General features: G+C 38.8%; 3 protein-coding genes across 6 annotated transcripts in view; 1 reads left to right on the forward strand and 2 right to left on the reverse strand.

Moving 5' to 3' along the window:
* The first annotated feature begins 71 nt into the window (after window positions 1–71).
* LOC131431905 (vacuolar protein sorting-associated protein 16B) lies at window positions 72–1,887 on the forward strand. Its single transcript, XM_058597857.1, has 6 exons — window positions 72–258; window positions 322–833; window positions 893–920; window positions 979–1,126; window positions 1,190–1,728; window positions 1,791–1,887. The coding sequence occupies exons 1-6, from the start codon at window positions 190–192 to the stop codon at window positions 1,827–1,829; spliced, it is 1,335 nt and encodes a 444-aa protein (XP_058453840.1). The 5' UTR covers window positions 72–189; the 3' UTR covers window positions 1,830–1,887.
* Window positions 1,769–2,872, reverse strand: LOC131431906 (copper homeostasis protein cutC homolog). 2 transcript variants are annotated; one of them, XM_058597859.1, is made up of 2 exons: window positions 2,242–2,872; window positions 1,769–2,169 (listed from the first exon to the last, which is right to left on the reverse strand). In XM_058597859.1, the coding sequence occupies exons 1-2, from the start codon at window positions 2,788–2,790 to the stop codon at window positions 1,930–1,932; spliced, it is 789 nt and encodes a 262-aa protein (XP_058453842.1). In that variant the 5' UTR covers window positions 2,791–2,872; the 3' UTR covers window positions 1,769–1,929. The 2 variants fall into 2 exon arrangements, with proteins under 2 accessions (XP_058453842.1, XP_058453841.1); XM_058597858.1 differs by having other exon boundaries at window positions 1,778–2,169; window positions 2,239–2,871.
* A 12,795-nt stretch (window positions 2,873–15,667) lies between these two features.
* Window positions 15,668–16,871, reverse strand: part of LOC131427458 (protein krasavietz) — a 33,657-nt gene continuing 32,453 nt past the window's right edge. For all 3 annotated transcript variants that reach the window (XM_058590659.1, XM_058590662.1, XM_058590661.1), the window contains one exon: window positions 15,668–16,833. In XM_058590659.1, coding sequence (XP_058446642.1) covers window positions 16,808–16,833 — 26 coding nt within the window. In that variant the 3' untranslated portion in view covers window positions 15,668–16,807. The remainder of the gene's footprint in view (window positions 16,834–16,871) is intronic.

Genomic DNA, 16,871 nt, shown 5'->3' on the forward strand with positions numbered 1-16,871 from the left:
AAACTTCATAGTTTGGTGGGGCACGTTCTAATGCTTCACGTTCGCCCTGATCGACCGAAGAGGACGGAGCCGCCTGACGATAACCGAAATAACGGGACCTCGCAGTTTGTTTTTATTTACATTTTCTTTTACCGTGTTACTACACATTTTATGCTCCGCACATAAAATTAGTATTTGACAAATTAATCAATGGAATCTAAAGATGACGAATATTGGAACGATACAGCCAGTAAATCATTTAACTTTGATGACGATGAGGTATGTGTTCGCCGAGAAGGAGGAGGTAAATATTATACTAACGTATTTTCCTCTACTCAACAGGTTGCCGTTCTGGAAGTTCCCAGTACCACCCGGCAAAGTATTTTTGGCGAAGACAGTGCATCCGAGGTGAATTATGCCAGTAATCAGCACGAACTGCCTCTGCATATGATAATCTCTAATGTTGATCTGGCAGACGTTCTGGACGATCAATCGCGGAACGAAAAAGCATTACCAAAAGGAATTAGCTTAGAGGAGGAAGTGAAATTGCTTAGAAAAAAGATACAGCAACTGAGCTATGCTCCCTCGATAAGCACGGTATTGGCAACGGTCGCTCTAGGGAAACCCTGTACGTTGGAAATGTTCCGCTCGCTACGGGAGAAAGAAGAGCTACTTGACGAAGCAATCGCATGTGGAAATGGGAACGCCATTCTGAAAGTGGTTCTGTTTCTGGAACGAACCCTGAAGAAAAAGCTGTTCTACAGATTATTGCAAACCCGTCCCGAAGCTGTCAATCACTATGTGAACTATATGGCAGTTCGACTGAGGGTCACCGAATGTACAGATTTATTGGTGTAAATATTGGGTATATTTTCCATGAAAATAGTTTTTCTGCATATTGTTTTGCTTATAGGTTCCTTGGCAGGCATCATGAAGCTAGCGTATGTAGAGTACATTTTCATGAATCTTACAATAATATGAAGAGTATTTCTTTTTCAGTTACTACAATTTTCCGTCTATGTCCGAAGCACCTCAAACATTGAGTTCAAGCGACAAAGATTAAAAAAGATCTATGCCGATTACTTTTCACAACCAGGAGCGAACGTCTTCTACGCTCAACTTGTGGCGAATTACATTAATCTAATAGGTACGATAGCACACTACTACTACTACTCGCGGTAATACAGAAATTGATGATGCATTTCTCTAGAGTTCCAAATAGCTGAACAGCATTCAAACGGTTTGAACGTCGGTTCCATCTTGGATCAGTCTGTTCTGAATACACTATTCTATGTCTGTGGGCGATACAAATGGGGAGACACTTCGCTGCAGACTAACGAGAATCCTTTCAAACTAGTAGAAGCGCACCAAGTAGCCCAATCGCAATTCGAGTGGATCGCATTGAATGAACGCGCGAGACGGCAAGCTTGGCTCGACTTTGAACACATTTTCGAGAAGAAAGCATGGCTCAATTTGAAGCAGAAATCATTCAACATACACATTCCACTGGACAAAACCATCCTGCGCCTATTTGCTCTACACGCACCCGATCCAGTGTTGAGCAATTTTCTCAGTAAAGTGGAAGACCCTCAGCGAAGGTTGGTTTTGGCGAGAAAAGTCAATGCGAAAAAAACGATCATTGATGCACTGGTAGCTTTAAAGGATCGCATTGAACTAGAGAGCTATCGGAACTCATTGGATGCTGGAACCGAAGAGCGATTTTATGCTGAAAACGCTATTAAATCGCTGGTAAGTAAATTCTATATTTCTTCTTCCAAGTTAAAAATAATGTTTTTTTTTCGTTTTTGTAGAACAAGTGGAAGAGTGATGCCATTAAACTGATCAAATGAAATTCTTCATGAGACCCTCTACACACTGAACAAAAATATATTTAATTATACATTTTAATTCAAACAACGTTACTACCAAATCGGAAATGTTATCACATCCTCATATGACTTCAGTAGCTATTTGAATTTTTATTAACCTAACAATATTTTCATCACAAACTAACAATCCGTCGCCAACAGTGGAAACGCTACCCATTGGCAGTGCACACACGGGGTCAGTCTTCTTTAGTGATCTTGCCGAAGCGTGAATCGCACAGCATTTCGTTGTTTGTACAATGTTCTGGGCATTTTCCGTCGTAACACCGGAACCGGGCATAATAACCATTTTTGTTCCTTGTTCCTAAAATGCAAGAAATAGTGATGTAGATTAATCAAACACACATCAAACCACACTAAATCCAATAACAACCACTCTAATTTGCTCCGCTATATTCACCAATTGAACCACATTTTGCAATCCTTCAACAGCCGTCCTTTCGAAGCCACTGGTAAGTATCGTACTGAATCCCAGGGATGCAACAAGTTTCAGATTCTCCGCCATTCGTCCGACCTCGGTACAATCGAAAGCTCTATGGAATGTAATCGATAGCCCAAACGTCTGTGCCGCCGTCACAATCATCCGACATTGGTCGGCATGAATATTTCCATCGTCGGTCAAGGCACCAAAAACGAAACCATCAGCACCGTCGTGGGCCAACAACTTCAAATCATGCACCATGGCATTCATCTCAGGCTCACTGTAACAGAAATCACTACCTTGGCGGCAACGGATCATCGCATAAAGCTTTGTGCGGTGGTTGTTTTTCTGAATAAAGCACTTGATTTCGCTCAGCAATCCAACGGAAGGAGTTAATCCGCCCTCGCTAAGGGCAGCACAAACTTCCAGGCGATCGGCACCACCCCGAACGGCGGCCACGGCCGATTCAAACGAGTCGACACAAATTTCCAACAGTGGTGGCATTTGGTAGTATTTTTTTTAGAAAATATTTATAGTAACAATGTTTTGAAATGAACGCTAATGAATGATACATTTCTCGGTATGTGTGAAATGATCGAGTTTGTTGTTTTACTATACACGAATACGTTCTATGAATTAGTATGACAAATGCATCGAATGTCAAAAAGAAATCTGCAATGTTGGGCCCGGAGTTATGGGTGTTTTTATCAATTTCTTTGAATATGGTTTAATCTAATATTAAACATCATTAACCGCCTATTCCTTCGGGACGTTAGTAAATACATTGCGCTTTGAAGTAATTTATAAAAGTGATTCGTAAATAGCTTTAGCTTTACGTTTACTTAGCGATTCAAATTGAACTGCTTGTTTGCACGAGCTGCTCTGCACTGACGAATTGAAGACGAAACTTAAATAATATTTATTTTTATTATATTCATATCATTTAATTCCGGTCACAGTCCTGAGGTCGTTCGCTAGGAGGTAAATTCAGGTTTATTGATAAGAAACAAATTTTTGAGAAGCATTTTCCAATACAGATTGGATCAGATTCAAGAATCGTCTCCCCTAGACATTCTAATGATATACCCAGCCCATCCTATTTGTCCAAGTTTATTTTAACTACTATTTCCGGTTCTTCCGAAACCGGAATCGAGTTACCGTTACAGTCTAGGTTGGTTCGTATGGCCAGCCACAAACCTGATCCAAAAGCTACATTTTTTAGCCCAATTTAGATTTTTTGGCAGATTTGCTCAGACTTGTCTTCTGGTCACATACAAAGTTGCTGAATTTTATCCGGATTCGGAGTTTTAGGGGGATGAGTCTTTCACACTGTTATTAAGAGCGACGATGCAAGAAACGTAAAAAAACTCAAACTAAGTTTTGAAAGTAGGGGAAGAGTGTTCGGTTGCAGGCACCCCACCGTAACTTTTGACAGAAAGCAGATAGCGTCATTCTGACAAATGTCATGTGTGTGTGTAATAACAGGATGTTCTTTTTGTGCTGACTTTTTATGACTTTTTTCATAGTATCATATGTTGAAAAGCATCAATCGAATTTATTTATGAGATTAAATCGGTCTATTTCGTGACTTTATACCAGATGCTATCAAAATTTTCGCAACCAAAGTTTTTTTCGTCATTTTCAAAATATCTACCGATTTCGGTTACCTGCACCCCATGGTGTTCAGTTACCGGCACCCCATTTTATTCGACAAATCGCGAAAAATTGTCAGTGATATGCAGAGATGCCAAGTCTGCAAATTTGTCTGTAAATTACAGACTTTGAAACTTCGATTGTTTGCAGACATTCGTCAGAAATTACAGACCTTTGAAAATTGGCGTGATCTTTTCTTTTTGCTAGCAAAACTTATTGTATTACCTGGCATCTCGGGTGATATGCAACACGTGGACAACTTGACAGCTTCAACACATCTGTCAAATAAGTAAAAACTTTGGTTCTCTGGTTCTGTTAGCCATGGCGACTTCAAACAAATCTTCCAAGTCAAGGAAAATGCACTGTTTAATGCCATTAAACGTTGCTTAGTGGATAAGAGTTTAGATCTTATTCAGTTGTTAGCTAGGGACTTTAGCTTTCCATTGAGGTATAGGTGTCCGCATAATGTGCACTTAGTCAGAAGTTATAGGCTTAAAAGAAAAGGGTGCCGGTAACCGAACGGTGCCGTTCGTTGAAAACAATCGGTCTCTCATAAATTTCACCCTCAATAGCACCACGTTTGGCTAAAATACCGGCGAATGTGCGAATGGAATGCACCGTTAGATGATTAAAATTGTTTTTTTTTTTTCAATTATCATTAATTTCTACTTGTTTTCATGTACTAAATATCGTGCAAAATTGAAACCATCGCTTGGATATAATAGAACAATCATATTGTATTGCTATACAATTTTCAGAAAACGGAAACATATAATAAGCACAGGTCAGTTCGGTTTTACAGCTCATCCAAGTCAGTCGATAAAACAAAACCGTTTACGTTCGGGACAGAAGAAACCAAGTACAGTATTGTGTAGTGAACAATAGACCTCGAAATGAGTGAACCAAACGAACAAAAGCTACCGCCGACACGAAAGAATACAATTGTTGTTGACTTCAGGCAGTGCAAAATTCGACCTTCGATACAAGAACTTGAAGGTTTGCTTAAGGAGCAAATGCATCTTGACATTTAACGTGTGCATTTACTTCAATGCGATAAGACGAATAATGTTGTTTACATCCAGTTTTATAAAGAGTTGGATGCAATTCAATTCGCAAAAGACAATAACAATGTGCATTATATGGAGCACAAAAACATTAAGTACAACATTCCAGTATATATGGATGATAGTGCTATAGAAGTGCGTGTGCATGATCTTCACTCAAGCGTCACCGATTCTTATATTCGCAAAACTATGTCCCAATACGGAGAGATTCTCTCTATCGGAAAAGAAAAGTGGAAGAATTTTTTCCCCGGTATTCTAAATGACGTACGTTTATTACGCATACACTTGAAGAAGCCTTTACCTTCTTATGTGATTTTCGGTCAAGATACAAGAATTCCGTGCAAATCACTTGTTACCTATGACAATCAGATGGCCACATGTCAATATTGTCAAAAAGCTTTTCACTACGGTTAGCCATGTAATAAACTGGACAAGGAGACAACTATACCAAAGGACAACGGAGCTTCCTTCACACCAACCCCAAGCAACCCCAGTACACCTGTGACAGCCGCCAACAACAATGAAGCATCCCCTTCAACGAAACCATCAGTATCCTCTATAGAACAAAGTACACCGGCTGCAGTTAACAACTCACCCTCCAACCAACCAGCAATTGCAACCAATATACAACAAGGTGCATCTACAGCAACTAGCAACGAAAAGAAGACGGAAATCGACAACAATACCATCGATGCGACAACGGATGACGGGACGAACCACGAACGAAGTGCCCCTCAATCCTCGCAGGAGGGAAATGGAGGCTCCACTCCCCCTAGAAAAAGGGTGACAACTAGATCCAACTCAAAAAAAATTTATTCAAAAATCGGCTCTATCGGCCACGTAAAGCTTGTACGCAAATAGGCCTGAATAAAAAATATCTTTTAAATAAAAAAAATAAGCACAGGTGAAGAGCAGTACGCATCTAAAACTTAAATCACCAGAAGATCAAATAAAGCTTTCATTCGAATCGTTGAACATTCTAGAGTAGTGCTTTTTGATGTTTAAACATATATTCAAACTTGAACTCACGCACTTGTGTACAACTCCTATGGACGAAGTTCAGGTTTGTAGCAAACTTGGGTACAAACTCATGTATAAGTTTAAAATGAACTTGCACACGTAAAATTGAACACAAGTTCTGCGCGATGCATGTTTTCTTGAAGACTGATTATTAGACTTAGAACGAATATGGTTACTCCTCTATACGTGTAGACAAAATGAAAGCCTTGGAATGACATTCCCTTTCTGGAATTTGACCTTTTTTGCCTTTCTCATATAGAAAGGTTATGCAATCGCTGTGAAAACCGACTTTACAATCGAGGTCCGGAGGGCCGAGGGTCATATATCATTCGACTTAGTTCGTCGAGATCACAAAATGTCTGTACATGTATGTATGTATGTGTGTATGTGACAAATAATGTCACTCAATTTTCTCAGAGATGGCTTAACCGAATTCCACAAACATAAATTGAAATGAAAGGTCCTAAGGTCCCATACAAAGTTCCTAAGTTTCATTTGGATCCGACTTCCGGTTCCGGAATTGCAGGGTGATATGCACCAAAAAAAGGTCACGCGTTTCTTAGAGATGGCGTGACCGATTTCCACAAACCTAGATTCAAATGAAAGGTCTTATGGCCTCATACAATTTTCGTGAATTTCATGTGGATCCGACTTCCGATTCCGGAATTACAAGGATATATGTTAAAATTTATCAAAAAATTGCGCACTCAATTTTCTCGAAAATTTCCTAACCGATTTTAACAAACTAAGAAGCAAATAAAAGGTCTTGAAATCCTTTAAAAAATCCCAGATCCGACTTCCGGTTCCGGTATTACAGTGCGGTAAGTGAAAAATTTTCAATTTCTTGGGTACTTTTTAACAAATGATGGCGAAACGAGATGCGAATTTTGATAAAACATACTGGTAAATTAATTTAGTTGGCAGATCTCGTTATTTTTTTTTTTCATAAATACGTTTATTTCTTAAGGCAGTTTACATAAGTTTTTCTTCGCCGTAGCATCACTTTTACATAATATTCTTATCCTAATTTAATTCTAACATAGTCACAACGTTTTGCATTTATTAAAACATATTCTCTTATTACTTAAATATCATCTTAGGTAACTCGTCATTAATTATGAAATCTACTCGGAAATATTATTTGAACCAAACGATTAACTTCTATAAATTATAAAATAAGCTGTTATTTTCAGACATTTTGTTAATAATTTCATAAACTGTTTCGAGTTTGTTTGTATCATTACATTATTTTTATTCTAATTTAGCTATTGGTTGAACTCATGGACGCAGCTGGGATCAGAACTAAGTCTTGAAAGGGGCCTTTATTAAATTGAAACTCCAGTTTTCTTTATGAAATGATAAATAAGTTTCATGTATGAAAGGTCACGACAAGCAAGAATGTCTCGAACTGGGATATTGGATAGTCTACCTTGGGTACGCAAAGAATTTATTAGTTGAGATCTGACATCACGATACTCCACGCATGTCCAAACGACATGATCAATATCTCGATAACCTTCGCCACAAGCACAATGATTAGTCTCGGAGAGCCCAATTCGAAGGAGATGTGCATCTAACGTGTAGTGATTGGACATGAGTCTAGACATCACACGAATGAAATCTCTACTCACATCCAGTCCCCTGAACCATGCCTTTGTCGATATTTTCGGAATAATTGAGTGCATCCACCGACCCAGATCATCTTTATCCCAAGAAGCTTGCCAGCTGGCAAGTGTTCTTTGGCGAGACGAGCTATAGAATTCGTTGAAAGCAATTGGTCTCTCATAAATTTCACCCTCAATAGCACCACGTTTGGCTAAAATATCGGCTCTTTCATTGCCAGGAATGGAGCAATGAGCCGGGACCCAGACTATAGTGATTAGATAATTATTGTTCAATATGTCGTTCAGGCACTGTTTTATTTTGCCCAGGAAAAACGGTTCAGTCTTGCCAGTCATGTTTGAGCGAATGGCTTCAATTGCACTCAGACTATCTGTGAAGAGGAAATAATGGTTTGGAATTAATGTGACGATTACACTCAAACTATAATGAACTGCTGCTAACTCTGCTATATAAACAGATGCAGGTTCTTGAAGCCTAAATGAGGCCGAAACATTATTGTTGAACATACCAAACCCTGTCGCTTCTTCAATTCGCGATCCGTCCGTGTAAAACATATTCTCAGAGTCAATATGCCTGAACTTACTTGAAAATATTTTTGGGATTTCCGTCGAACGTAGATGATCCGGGATTCCACGCACTTCGCGCTGCATGGATGTATCGAAAAATAAAGTTGAGTCAGGGACATTTAGGAGGCTGACACGGATAGGAATATATCTTGAAGGGTTGATTTCCTGTGACATATGGTTAAAATATACTGTCATGAATTTTGTTTGAGATCGAAGCTCGACTAGTCGTTCGAAATTATTAATTACCATGGGATTCAGCACCTCACATCTTATTAGCAGGCGTGATGAAAGCTCCCAAAATCGATCTTTTAATGGAAGAACTCCCGCCAGAACTTCAAGACTCATTGTATGTGTCGAATGCATGCACCCTAAGGCAATTCGCAAACAACGATACTGAATTCGCTCCAGTTTGATAATATGAGAGTTTGCAGCGGAACGAAAGCAAACGCATCCATATTCCATCACTGAAAGTATCGTTGTCTGATACAATTTTATTAGATCTTCCGGATGAGCACCCCACCAAGATCCTGTTATTGTTCGAAGAAAATTTACTCTTTGTTGGCATTTTGTTATCAGAAACCTAATGTGTCCTCCCCACGTGCATTTGGAATCGAACCACACCCCGAGGTATTTAAAAGTTAAAACCTGTTGGATCATTCTTCCCATCATATGGAGCTGAAGCTGCGCGGGATCATGCTTTCTTGAAAAGACGACTAACTCTGTTTTCTCCGCAGAGAATTCGATACCAAGATGAACAGCCCAATCGGACAAGTTATCTAAAGTATCTTGCAATGGTTTATGCAGATCAATAGCTTTGGGTCCAGTAACTGAAACCACGCCATCATCTGCCAATTGTCTTAGTGTACATGGGGTTACTAGACAGCTGTCAATGTCATTTACGTAAAAATTATAGAGGAGCGGACTGAGGCATGAGCCTTGCGGGAGACCCATGTAACTATTTCTGAGTGTTGCCAAATCGCCATGTGAAAAATGCATGTGTTTCTCTGACAAAAGGTTGTGCAAATAATTATTTATAACCGCTGGGAGTCCATTTTGGTGAAGCTTGTCTGAAAGAACATCAATGGAAACTGAATCAAATGCTCCTTTAATGTCTAAAAATACAGATGCCATTTGTTGCTTTTGAGCGAAGGCAATTTGGATGTCAGACGAAAGTAATGCAAGGCAATCATTCGTCCCTTTATTTCTACGGAAGCCAAACTGAGTATCTGACAACAAACCGTTCGTCTCGACCCAAGTGTCGAGACGTCGTAGAATAATTTTTTCGAACAATTTTCTGATGCAGGACAACATCGCAATGGGTCTATATGAGTTGTGATTGGAAGCTGGTTTCCCCGGTTTTTGAATGGCGATAACTTTCACTTGTCTCCAGTCAGGTGGAACAATATTTTGCTCAAGAAACTTGTTGAACAATTCCAACAAACGTCTTTTTGCGAGGTTGGGCAGATTCTTCACCAAGTTGAATTTAATTCTGTCCAACCCTGGAGCGTTATTGTTACAAGACAAGAGTGCTATAGAAAATTCCATCATTGAAAATGGGTTATTAATAAAACCATTATTTGGAGGAGATTCCCGTATAATGCTCTGCGTAGGAACAGAATCTGGGCAAACTTTCCTAGCAAAGTCAAATATCCATCGGTTCGAGTATTCATCACTCTCATTGCCCACGGTACGATTCCTCATTCGTCTGGCCGTGTTCCAAAGAGTGCTCATTGAGGTATCTCTTGACAAACCTTCGACAAAATGTCTCCAATAGCTACATTTTTTGGCTCGAAGTATGCTCTTGTACTTGGTTTCTAAAACCATAAGTTTTTCAAAATTCTGAGGAGTTCCTCCTCCCCGTTTTAGAAACGTCTTGCAAGCATTTTGTTTTGCGAGTTTAGCCTCTGAGCACTCTTTGTCCCACCAGGGGTTGGGAGGCCTTCTGTTAGTCGTTGGCCCAGGAAAGCGTTTAGTTTGGGATTGTTCTGCTGCCTCCAGAATCGAACAAATGAGGAAGTCATATTCTTCAAGTGGAGGGAGCTCTTCCATTGAATTCAAAATACTAGAGATACTACTTTGGTATTTAATCCAGTCGATATTTTTTGTCAAATCATATGGAATACTAGCGGAAGTAGCAATGCAATTGCTACTGCTAATTGAGATGATGATTGGTAAATGATCGCTACCGTGTAAATCAGGCAGTATTTTCCAGGTGCAATCTAGTCGAATTGATGTTGAGCAAAGAGATAGATCTAATGCACTTGGGCGTGCCGGAGGTCTTGGGATCCGTGTCATGCTACCCATATTTAATACCGTCATGCTAAAATTGTCACAAATGTTTTGTATTAAAGATGATCTGCTATCATTGTAAACGGAACCCCACATAATACCGTGCGAATTTAAATCCCCCAGAATCAATCGTGGTGCAGGAAGGGCTTCAACCATTTCATTAAGCTGTTGCTGTCCAACTTGTGCTTTTGGAGGAATTTAAACCGAAGCTATGCAAATATCTTTGCCTTTAATGTTTATTTGGCAAGCAACAACATCTATACTAGAAGTTGAAGGGATGTTTAATCTATAAAAGGAATAGCATTCCTTAATTCCCAAAAGCACTCCACCATACGGAGAGTCTCTATCGAGACGTATAATGTTAAAATCATTAAAATTTAAAGCTATGTTTGAAGTAAGCCATGTTTCGCATAAAGCAAATACATCACATTTTTGACTATGCAATAATATTTTAAATGAATCAAGTTTTGGCATGATGCTTCGACAATTCCACTGCAGGACAGTGATTGTATCATTTGCGACGGGTGATAAATTATCCATCAAAAGATACAAAACCTGAGACAATTGGCCATTGAGCTGATAACTGCTTCAAAAAGGTTCTAGCTATTGGAAGGAATGCCATTATGAGGGTCTTTAAGGGTTCAGATATATTGAATGCTGAGAAAATCCATTCAACAATTTCCGAAAACTTCAGTAATCCTGTTGGTGGCTGTGAAATGGAGCCCACTGGATTATTATCTTTTTCTGTACTAGATCCTGGATTGGTTTGTGAATTTGACAAACCAGGAGGCACAGTCTTTGGTTTTGACTTTTTTTGTTTAACACGGGGATCTTTTTTTGAAGATGAAATTTTAGGTGTCTTTTTTGGTAATTTGGAGGAAGACTTCTTTCTCTTAACTGACCCTTGGGTAGTGATAAACGAATTACCTTCACTATTTTCGTCAGAGTCAGAGTCCTCTGGTTCCTCTAGATTTGAAAACCCGTTTTCGGTTTCCAAAGGGGGGACATCAATGACCGTTTTAAGCATTTCTGCATATGTGCGCTTAGACCGTGCTTTTAAAGAAAGCTTAATTTTGTCTTTGTGCACTTTAAATGCAGTGCATACTGAAATATCATCATGAGGACTATTCCCACAATAAATACATTTTTCAATTTCCTTGTTGCAATCATTATCTTTATGAGGCCCTTCACACTTAATACATTTTGGTTTATTACTACAGTAAGTAGCTGTGTGGCCGAATTTTTTGCAGTTCGTACAATTCATTACATTTGGAACAAAAAGCCGAACAGGGAGGCGAATTTTATCGACATAGACATGGGACGGCAACGCAGACCCGGCAAATGTCACTCGAAACGAGTCTGATGGGCGATAAACTTTTTTTTCCTCTTCATGAACTACTGAGTACAGTTGTTTGCACTCCAGTATTTTCACACCCTCAAGCATAGAGTTCTTGAAACGACCAACACCATGCTTGAGTAAATCATCTACCGAAAGACTCGCTTCGGTAACAACACCGTCAATTTCGACATCTTTGGAGGGTATGTAAACTTTATACTCTTTATTGAAATGTTCCGAAGAGACAATATCATTCGCGTGTTTCAAATTATTTACCACAACACGAATTTTATCGTTATTTACTTTTATGATCTCTTTGATTGAAGAGTATCGTGATGTCAAACCTTTATTAATTTGAAAAATGTTTAATGGCTTTGATATACGTCTAAAAAAGACTATCCAAGGCCCAGAAGAGCTCTCCTGATATTTTTTCGTTCGTGGGGGTATCGGATTCATGCTAGGATTTACGTCCATGGATTCATCCATTACATTAAAATTTTTAACTAAACTTTAAAATAAAATTTGAAACCAACACTACACAGTACTCAATCAAAAGGAAAAGAAAAAAACTTCTACCTTGAAATTGTTGTCTATCTCCGTTGCACTGCCGTGTAGATCCTCGTTGCTCTAGATGTTCTTGTTGGATGTATCTGGACGTTGATACAATGCTGAAGCTCACTGTAGCGATAGAATATGATGTGATGCTACTGCTACCTGACATCCAGCACCACTCGAATTCCGATTTACTTTCGTCTTCGCCAGCTGTAACCAGCGCAGGTCACCGGTGTATACCTGCGTGTTGTATGGCAGTGGAAAGACCGAGTTGTCTTGTCTCCTTCTTCCTAGTGCTCCGCACCGATATGCTTCTGCACCGAAGTGCCTTCGCACCGGTGTGCCTTTGCACTCTCCTGCTTCTATGTGCCTTTGCACTCTTCCTCTTCGATGTGCCTTTGCACTCTCCTGCTCAGCACTTGTGGCTGTATATTGCGGCCTGGGTAGAGTTTGGGAAACGCCCTTTGTTGTTTCCTTCACCAGCTTGGCCCAGCACTAGGGCTCTCTTATGCAGCACGACTATACGTTTTAACGGCTGCTGCCAACAGGTTTCTACCTGTAGTTCAACCGTTGTCGTATTTAACGCGTGTAAACCAACCAGCGTTATTAAACTGTACGCTTCTATACACAACCTTCTCGGTTGAACGGCTATTACTGAATCTGCAGATCTCGTTAGTTAGTGAATATACCAAACTACTTTGGGACTACTAGTCCCCGGTTTTCGCTTCCGAAAGCACAGATAATAGTGAAGAAAATCTGGAAAAACGGAACTCACTTCGATTTCTCAGCAACGGTTAAGCCGATTTTCACGAATCATTATTCAAATTGAAGCTCTCGTTGTCTTTAAATATGCTGTGCAATTTCATCCTGATCCGACTTCCGGTTCCGAAATTGCGGCTTTCCTCTTTTCGCAGCGTGATTTGTGCAATTTCGTATAGCGTGCAGGGTTGCCACATTAAAATTTATATTCTTCAGGTGAAAAAAATGTAAATTTTCTAATTCTTTTATTCAATCTGTACCTACTTGTTAGTGTTATTACAAGATCATAATCACGATGCTTTTCTATTAAAAGTACACATATTGCCTTTCTCATATAGAAAAATTATGCAATCTCTTGAAAAATTGACTAGTGAAAATTGGCCCAGAGGGCTAAGTGTTCTATATCATTCGACACAGTTCATCAAGTTGAGCAATGTATTTGTCTGTGCGTGTATGTAAGTGAGTATGTGTCAAATAATATCACACATAAAATAAAACATCTCATAGTCGCAAAGGTTGCTATTGAATTTCTACATGCTTTCATAGGGTAAAGTGTGTTTAAAATTGCACATCGTCATTTAGAGCGAAGATGCAAAAAAGGGTAAAATTCTTCTAGATTTGGCTCAATACTGATTCAATTTGTAGGCTATATTAGTTACTTACTAAACGAGCCGATTTCAGCTATACTAGTTCCAAGTAATGGAAACAAAAACTCTAGAACGAGATTCACCCAATTTTTTCAAAGATGATTTGATCGATTCCCACAATCTTAGACTCAAATAGAAGTTCCTATAGTCTCATAGGTTGCAGTTTAATTTCATCCGGGCCCGACTTCCAGTTCCAGATCTATAGGGCAAAGTGTGTTCAATCATTTAGTGCGACGAAGCAAAATAAAGTAAAATTCTCATTAACTTGACATAACTGTTTACAAATTGAAAAGGTTATCACCCTCATTCTTGTTTACGTCCGTATCCGCTATACGACGAACGGGTACTTTCGAACGAATACGAATAAGCCATTCTTGTTTTCACTCGAATGAATTCGAACGCGACTCGTTTGCCACAAAATATTCAAATATCAATAAACTTCTTCAAAAAAATGCTAAGCCTTGATGAAATCAGTCCAATTCTTGTGATTAACCATATGCGAAACGCTAGAATGTATGCCATTTTAGCTTCAAACGATACGTGTATTCGAACATCATTCGTACGAACGAAATGTCCCATTCCCGTTTACGGACGAATAGACGAAATGCCGTGGTTTCGATTCGTCAGTTTAATGTTGCGAATCAACCGTTCGAACACATTGAAAAGTTTAACCGATCTCTAACAAAATTATTTTCGAATCTAAAGGTGATTTTTAATCAAATCATAAATTTGTGTTTTGCATAAATCATTTAGAAAGCAAAGCAGTATAGTAAAATGCTGTTTTTTTTTCTGGGGAGCCTTTGAATACATGCGAGGTTCAAAGTTTTTACGCATCAATTTTGCATCTATTAGTATTATGGAAAATACGCCATGGGTAAACATGCTTTATTTTATATAAAATGCATGATTTTACCAATGAAATAAATATGTAGGCTATCGAAAACATGACAAAATTGCAAGAAAAATGCAACATATTTTTCGCAGATACTACTGATCGGACTGCTATCTCAAATGCTTTTTTTTACTTTGCACGAAGTTTAATTTGAAAATTTTATTTACCGACTTGAATAAAATTGGTCCTGAGTACGATATTTATTTATTATGTAGCATTCGTCACTTCCTTGATGCTTGGAATCTTCCCTAAAAAACTACCTGCGCTACCGATCCTTCTTGTGCACAGGAATCGGGTACGTACACGTTCGAGTGAAAACAAGAATGGCTTGTTCGCATTCGTTCGTCGAATAATCGATACGAACGTAAGCAAGCATCATGATACAAAATCAGTGAAAAAACAAGTCAAATAACAAATGATATCAAAGATTTTTATTTACAACTCAAATCTGTACCAGAACTGATAGTTTAAAGTTGGATGGGCGTTGTTTTTATGCATGTACGATGTTTAAAAGTGTGATTGATTCGAACGTAAACGGGAATACGAATTTGCTATACTTTCGAACGTATCGCATACGGCCGTAAACAAGAATGAGGGTGTATGTTAGTTTATACCCAAAGAAAGTTTTTCATTTTGTTCAAGATAGAAAAAAAAATTCTTGACAGAACCTTCCAGTGAATTTTTTGGAATTTTATGTAATATGAGAAAGGCATCATTACACCACTAGGTGGATTAAGACAGGTTTTTCACCAGACTTCGCATCCAATTCATAACTTACAGAATCCTTGCATGGCTGGTGCTACAATCCTACTGACAAAAAGAATCCTTCCTGGTCGGGGCTCGATCGCGTGAGTCAATCGCGGACGATCCCTTGATACAGCAAAGGACTTAACAGAACTAAACTGATTCCTAAACTATTTCTTATTGCATCCTTATGCTGGGCGGATTTCTCAGTTTGTTTATAATTGAAACAACAAATGTCGTGCATACTTTAAAATATTTTATTTAAACTGCTAATTACTTAACTCCGACGCTAAGTTTACTGTCTCTATTTCAAATCAGTTGCATCACGCCATTCTATCGCCAGAAATTATTTTTGTTTTTATTGGTCTTGTGTGGATGATGATATTTTACCTACTAATTCGTTTATATGGGTTGCTTTTTTGTTCTATTCTGTTACGGTTGTGTATTCACTTGACTATATTTCGGTTAGCAAAAAAAGTGGAAGACTCGCAAACTCTAGTTTGCGTCGGTAGCATCAAAGATGTGTCTTGTTCTACTACCCGAAACCAGCATCATCATCTGCTGAAATGTATGAAATTTCTCCGGAGATTTCCTGTCTGCTGGGAGAGCGCAGTGTTTTTGTTTTCAATTATCCTAAAACTTACACGAAACGGTTCAGCACAACAATCGATCAATCAATGACTACCTGTTGTTGGTTAGTAAGTTCGTTTGATTTAGAATTGTTTCGGCTAGTCGACTTACTTCCTAAGGAAGAACAAAAATTGTCCATGCCTGACCTCAACCAAACAAGCACGACTTCTTTCTTTCTTTCCAATGGAGGCAGCAATAGCTCCGGATAACGATTCGTAATTTTCTCCCGACAGTTCGACAGTAGGCTTGGTTATAACAGTTTTGCTGGTGTTGGTGTAGTTTCTTTTTCGTTCAACACGTTTGAGCTGGGCTCTCTGCAGAAAAATGGCAATCGGGGTTTTTTTCGGTTCGGTTTTATTGTTTAGCAATTTTTATTACGATTTTTTTTGTATAAATTTGTTTTAACGGTTTTCCGTTTTTTCGCTATCGCTTTTTTTTCTAGAAATCTAGAGGTGAGTTTGATGCTCTCCACGAGTGTGTTTTAAATCCCAGTTAAAATTTACGGTCATTCCATGGATGTGTGGTTTCTGTTTTTGGCGCGCGCACAATTTGCTAGAATTTTGTAGCTCTCTTTTTTTGTCTCAATGGTTTACATGATAGTTTATGAATAAATAATGCTGCATTTCGCGTGGTAGATAGTGTTGTATGCATTTGAGTGTGTGTGTGTGGTTTCAAAAATCTCCGATCGCTTCTGCACGATAATCGTTATAAATCAGGAGGCGGCTCTCATTGCGGGAGGAAACGATCTAATCCTCCTCTTCAGATTCGCTCTCTGTGAAAGAAAAAAAACGGTGGATTAGATGGTATCAT

The sequence above is a fragment of the Malaya genurostris genome, chromosome 2 (assembly GCF_030247185.1).
Source record: "Malaya genurostris strain Urasoe2022 chromosome 2, Malgen_1.1, whole genome shotgun sequence".
NCBI classification, from domain to species: domain Eukaryota; kingdom Metazoa; phylum Arthropoda; class Insecta; order Diptera; family Culicidae; genus Malaya; species Malaya genurostris.

What these genes read in the sequence shown, in the direction of transcription:
- LOC131431905 (XM_058597857.1), top strand. Translation starts at nt 190, where the DNA reads ATGGAATCTAAAGATGACGAATATTGGAACGATACAGCCAGTAAATCA. An exon ending in GAATGTACAGATTTATTGGT is followed by an intron (nt 834 to 892) that starts GTAAATATTGGG and finishes TTTTGCTTATAG; the next exon opens with GTTCCTTGGCAGGCATCATG. An exon ending in GAATTACATTAATCTAATAG is followed by an intron (nt 1,127 to 1,189) that starts GTACGATAGCAC and finishes GCATTTCTCTAG; the next exon opens with AGTTCCAAATAGCTGAACAG.
- LOC131431906 (XM_058597858.1), bottom strand. Translation starts at nt 2,790, where the DNA reads ATGCCACCACTGTTGGAAATTTGTGTCGACTCGTTTGAATCGGCCGTG. An exon ending in TAGCGGAGCAAATTAGAGTG is followed by an intron (nt 2,170 to 2,238) that starts GTTGTTATTGGA and finishes CTTGCATTTTAG; the next exon opens with GAACAAGGAACAAAAATGGT.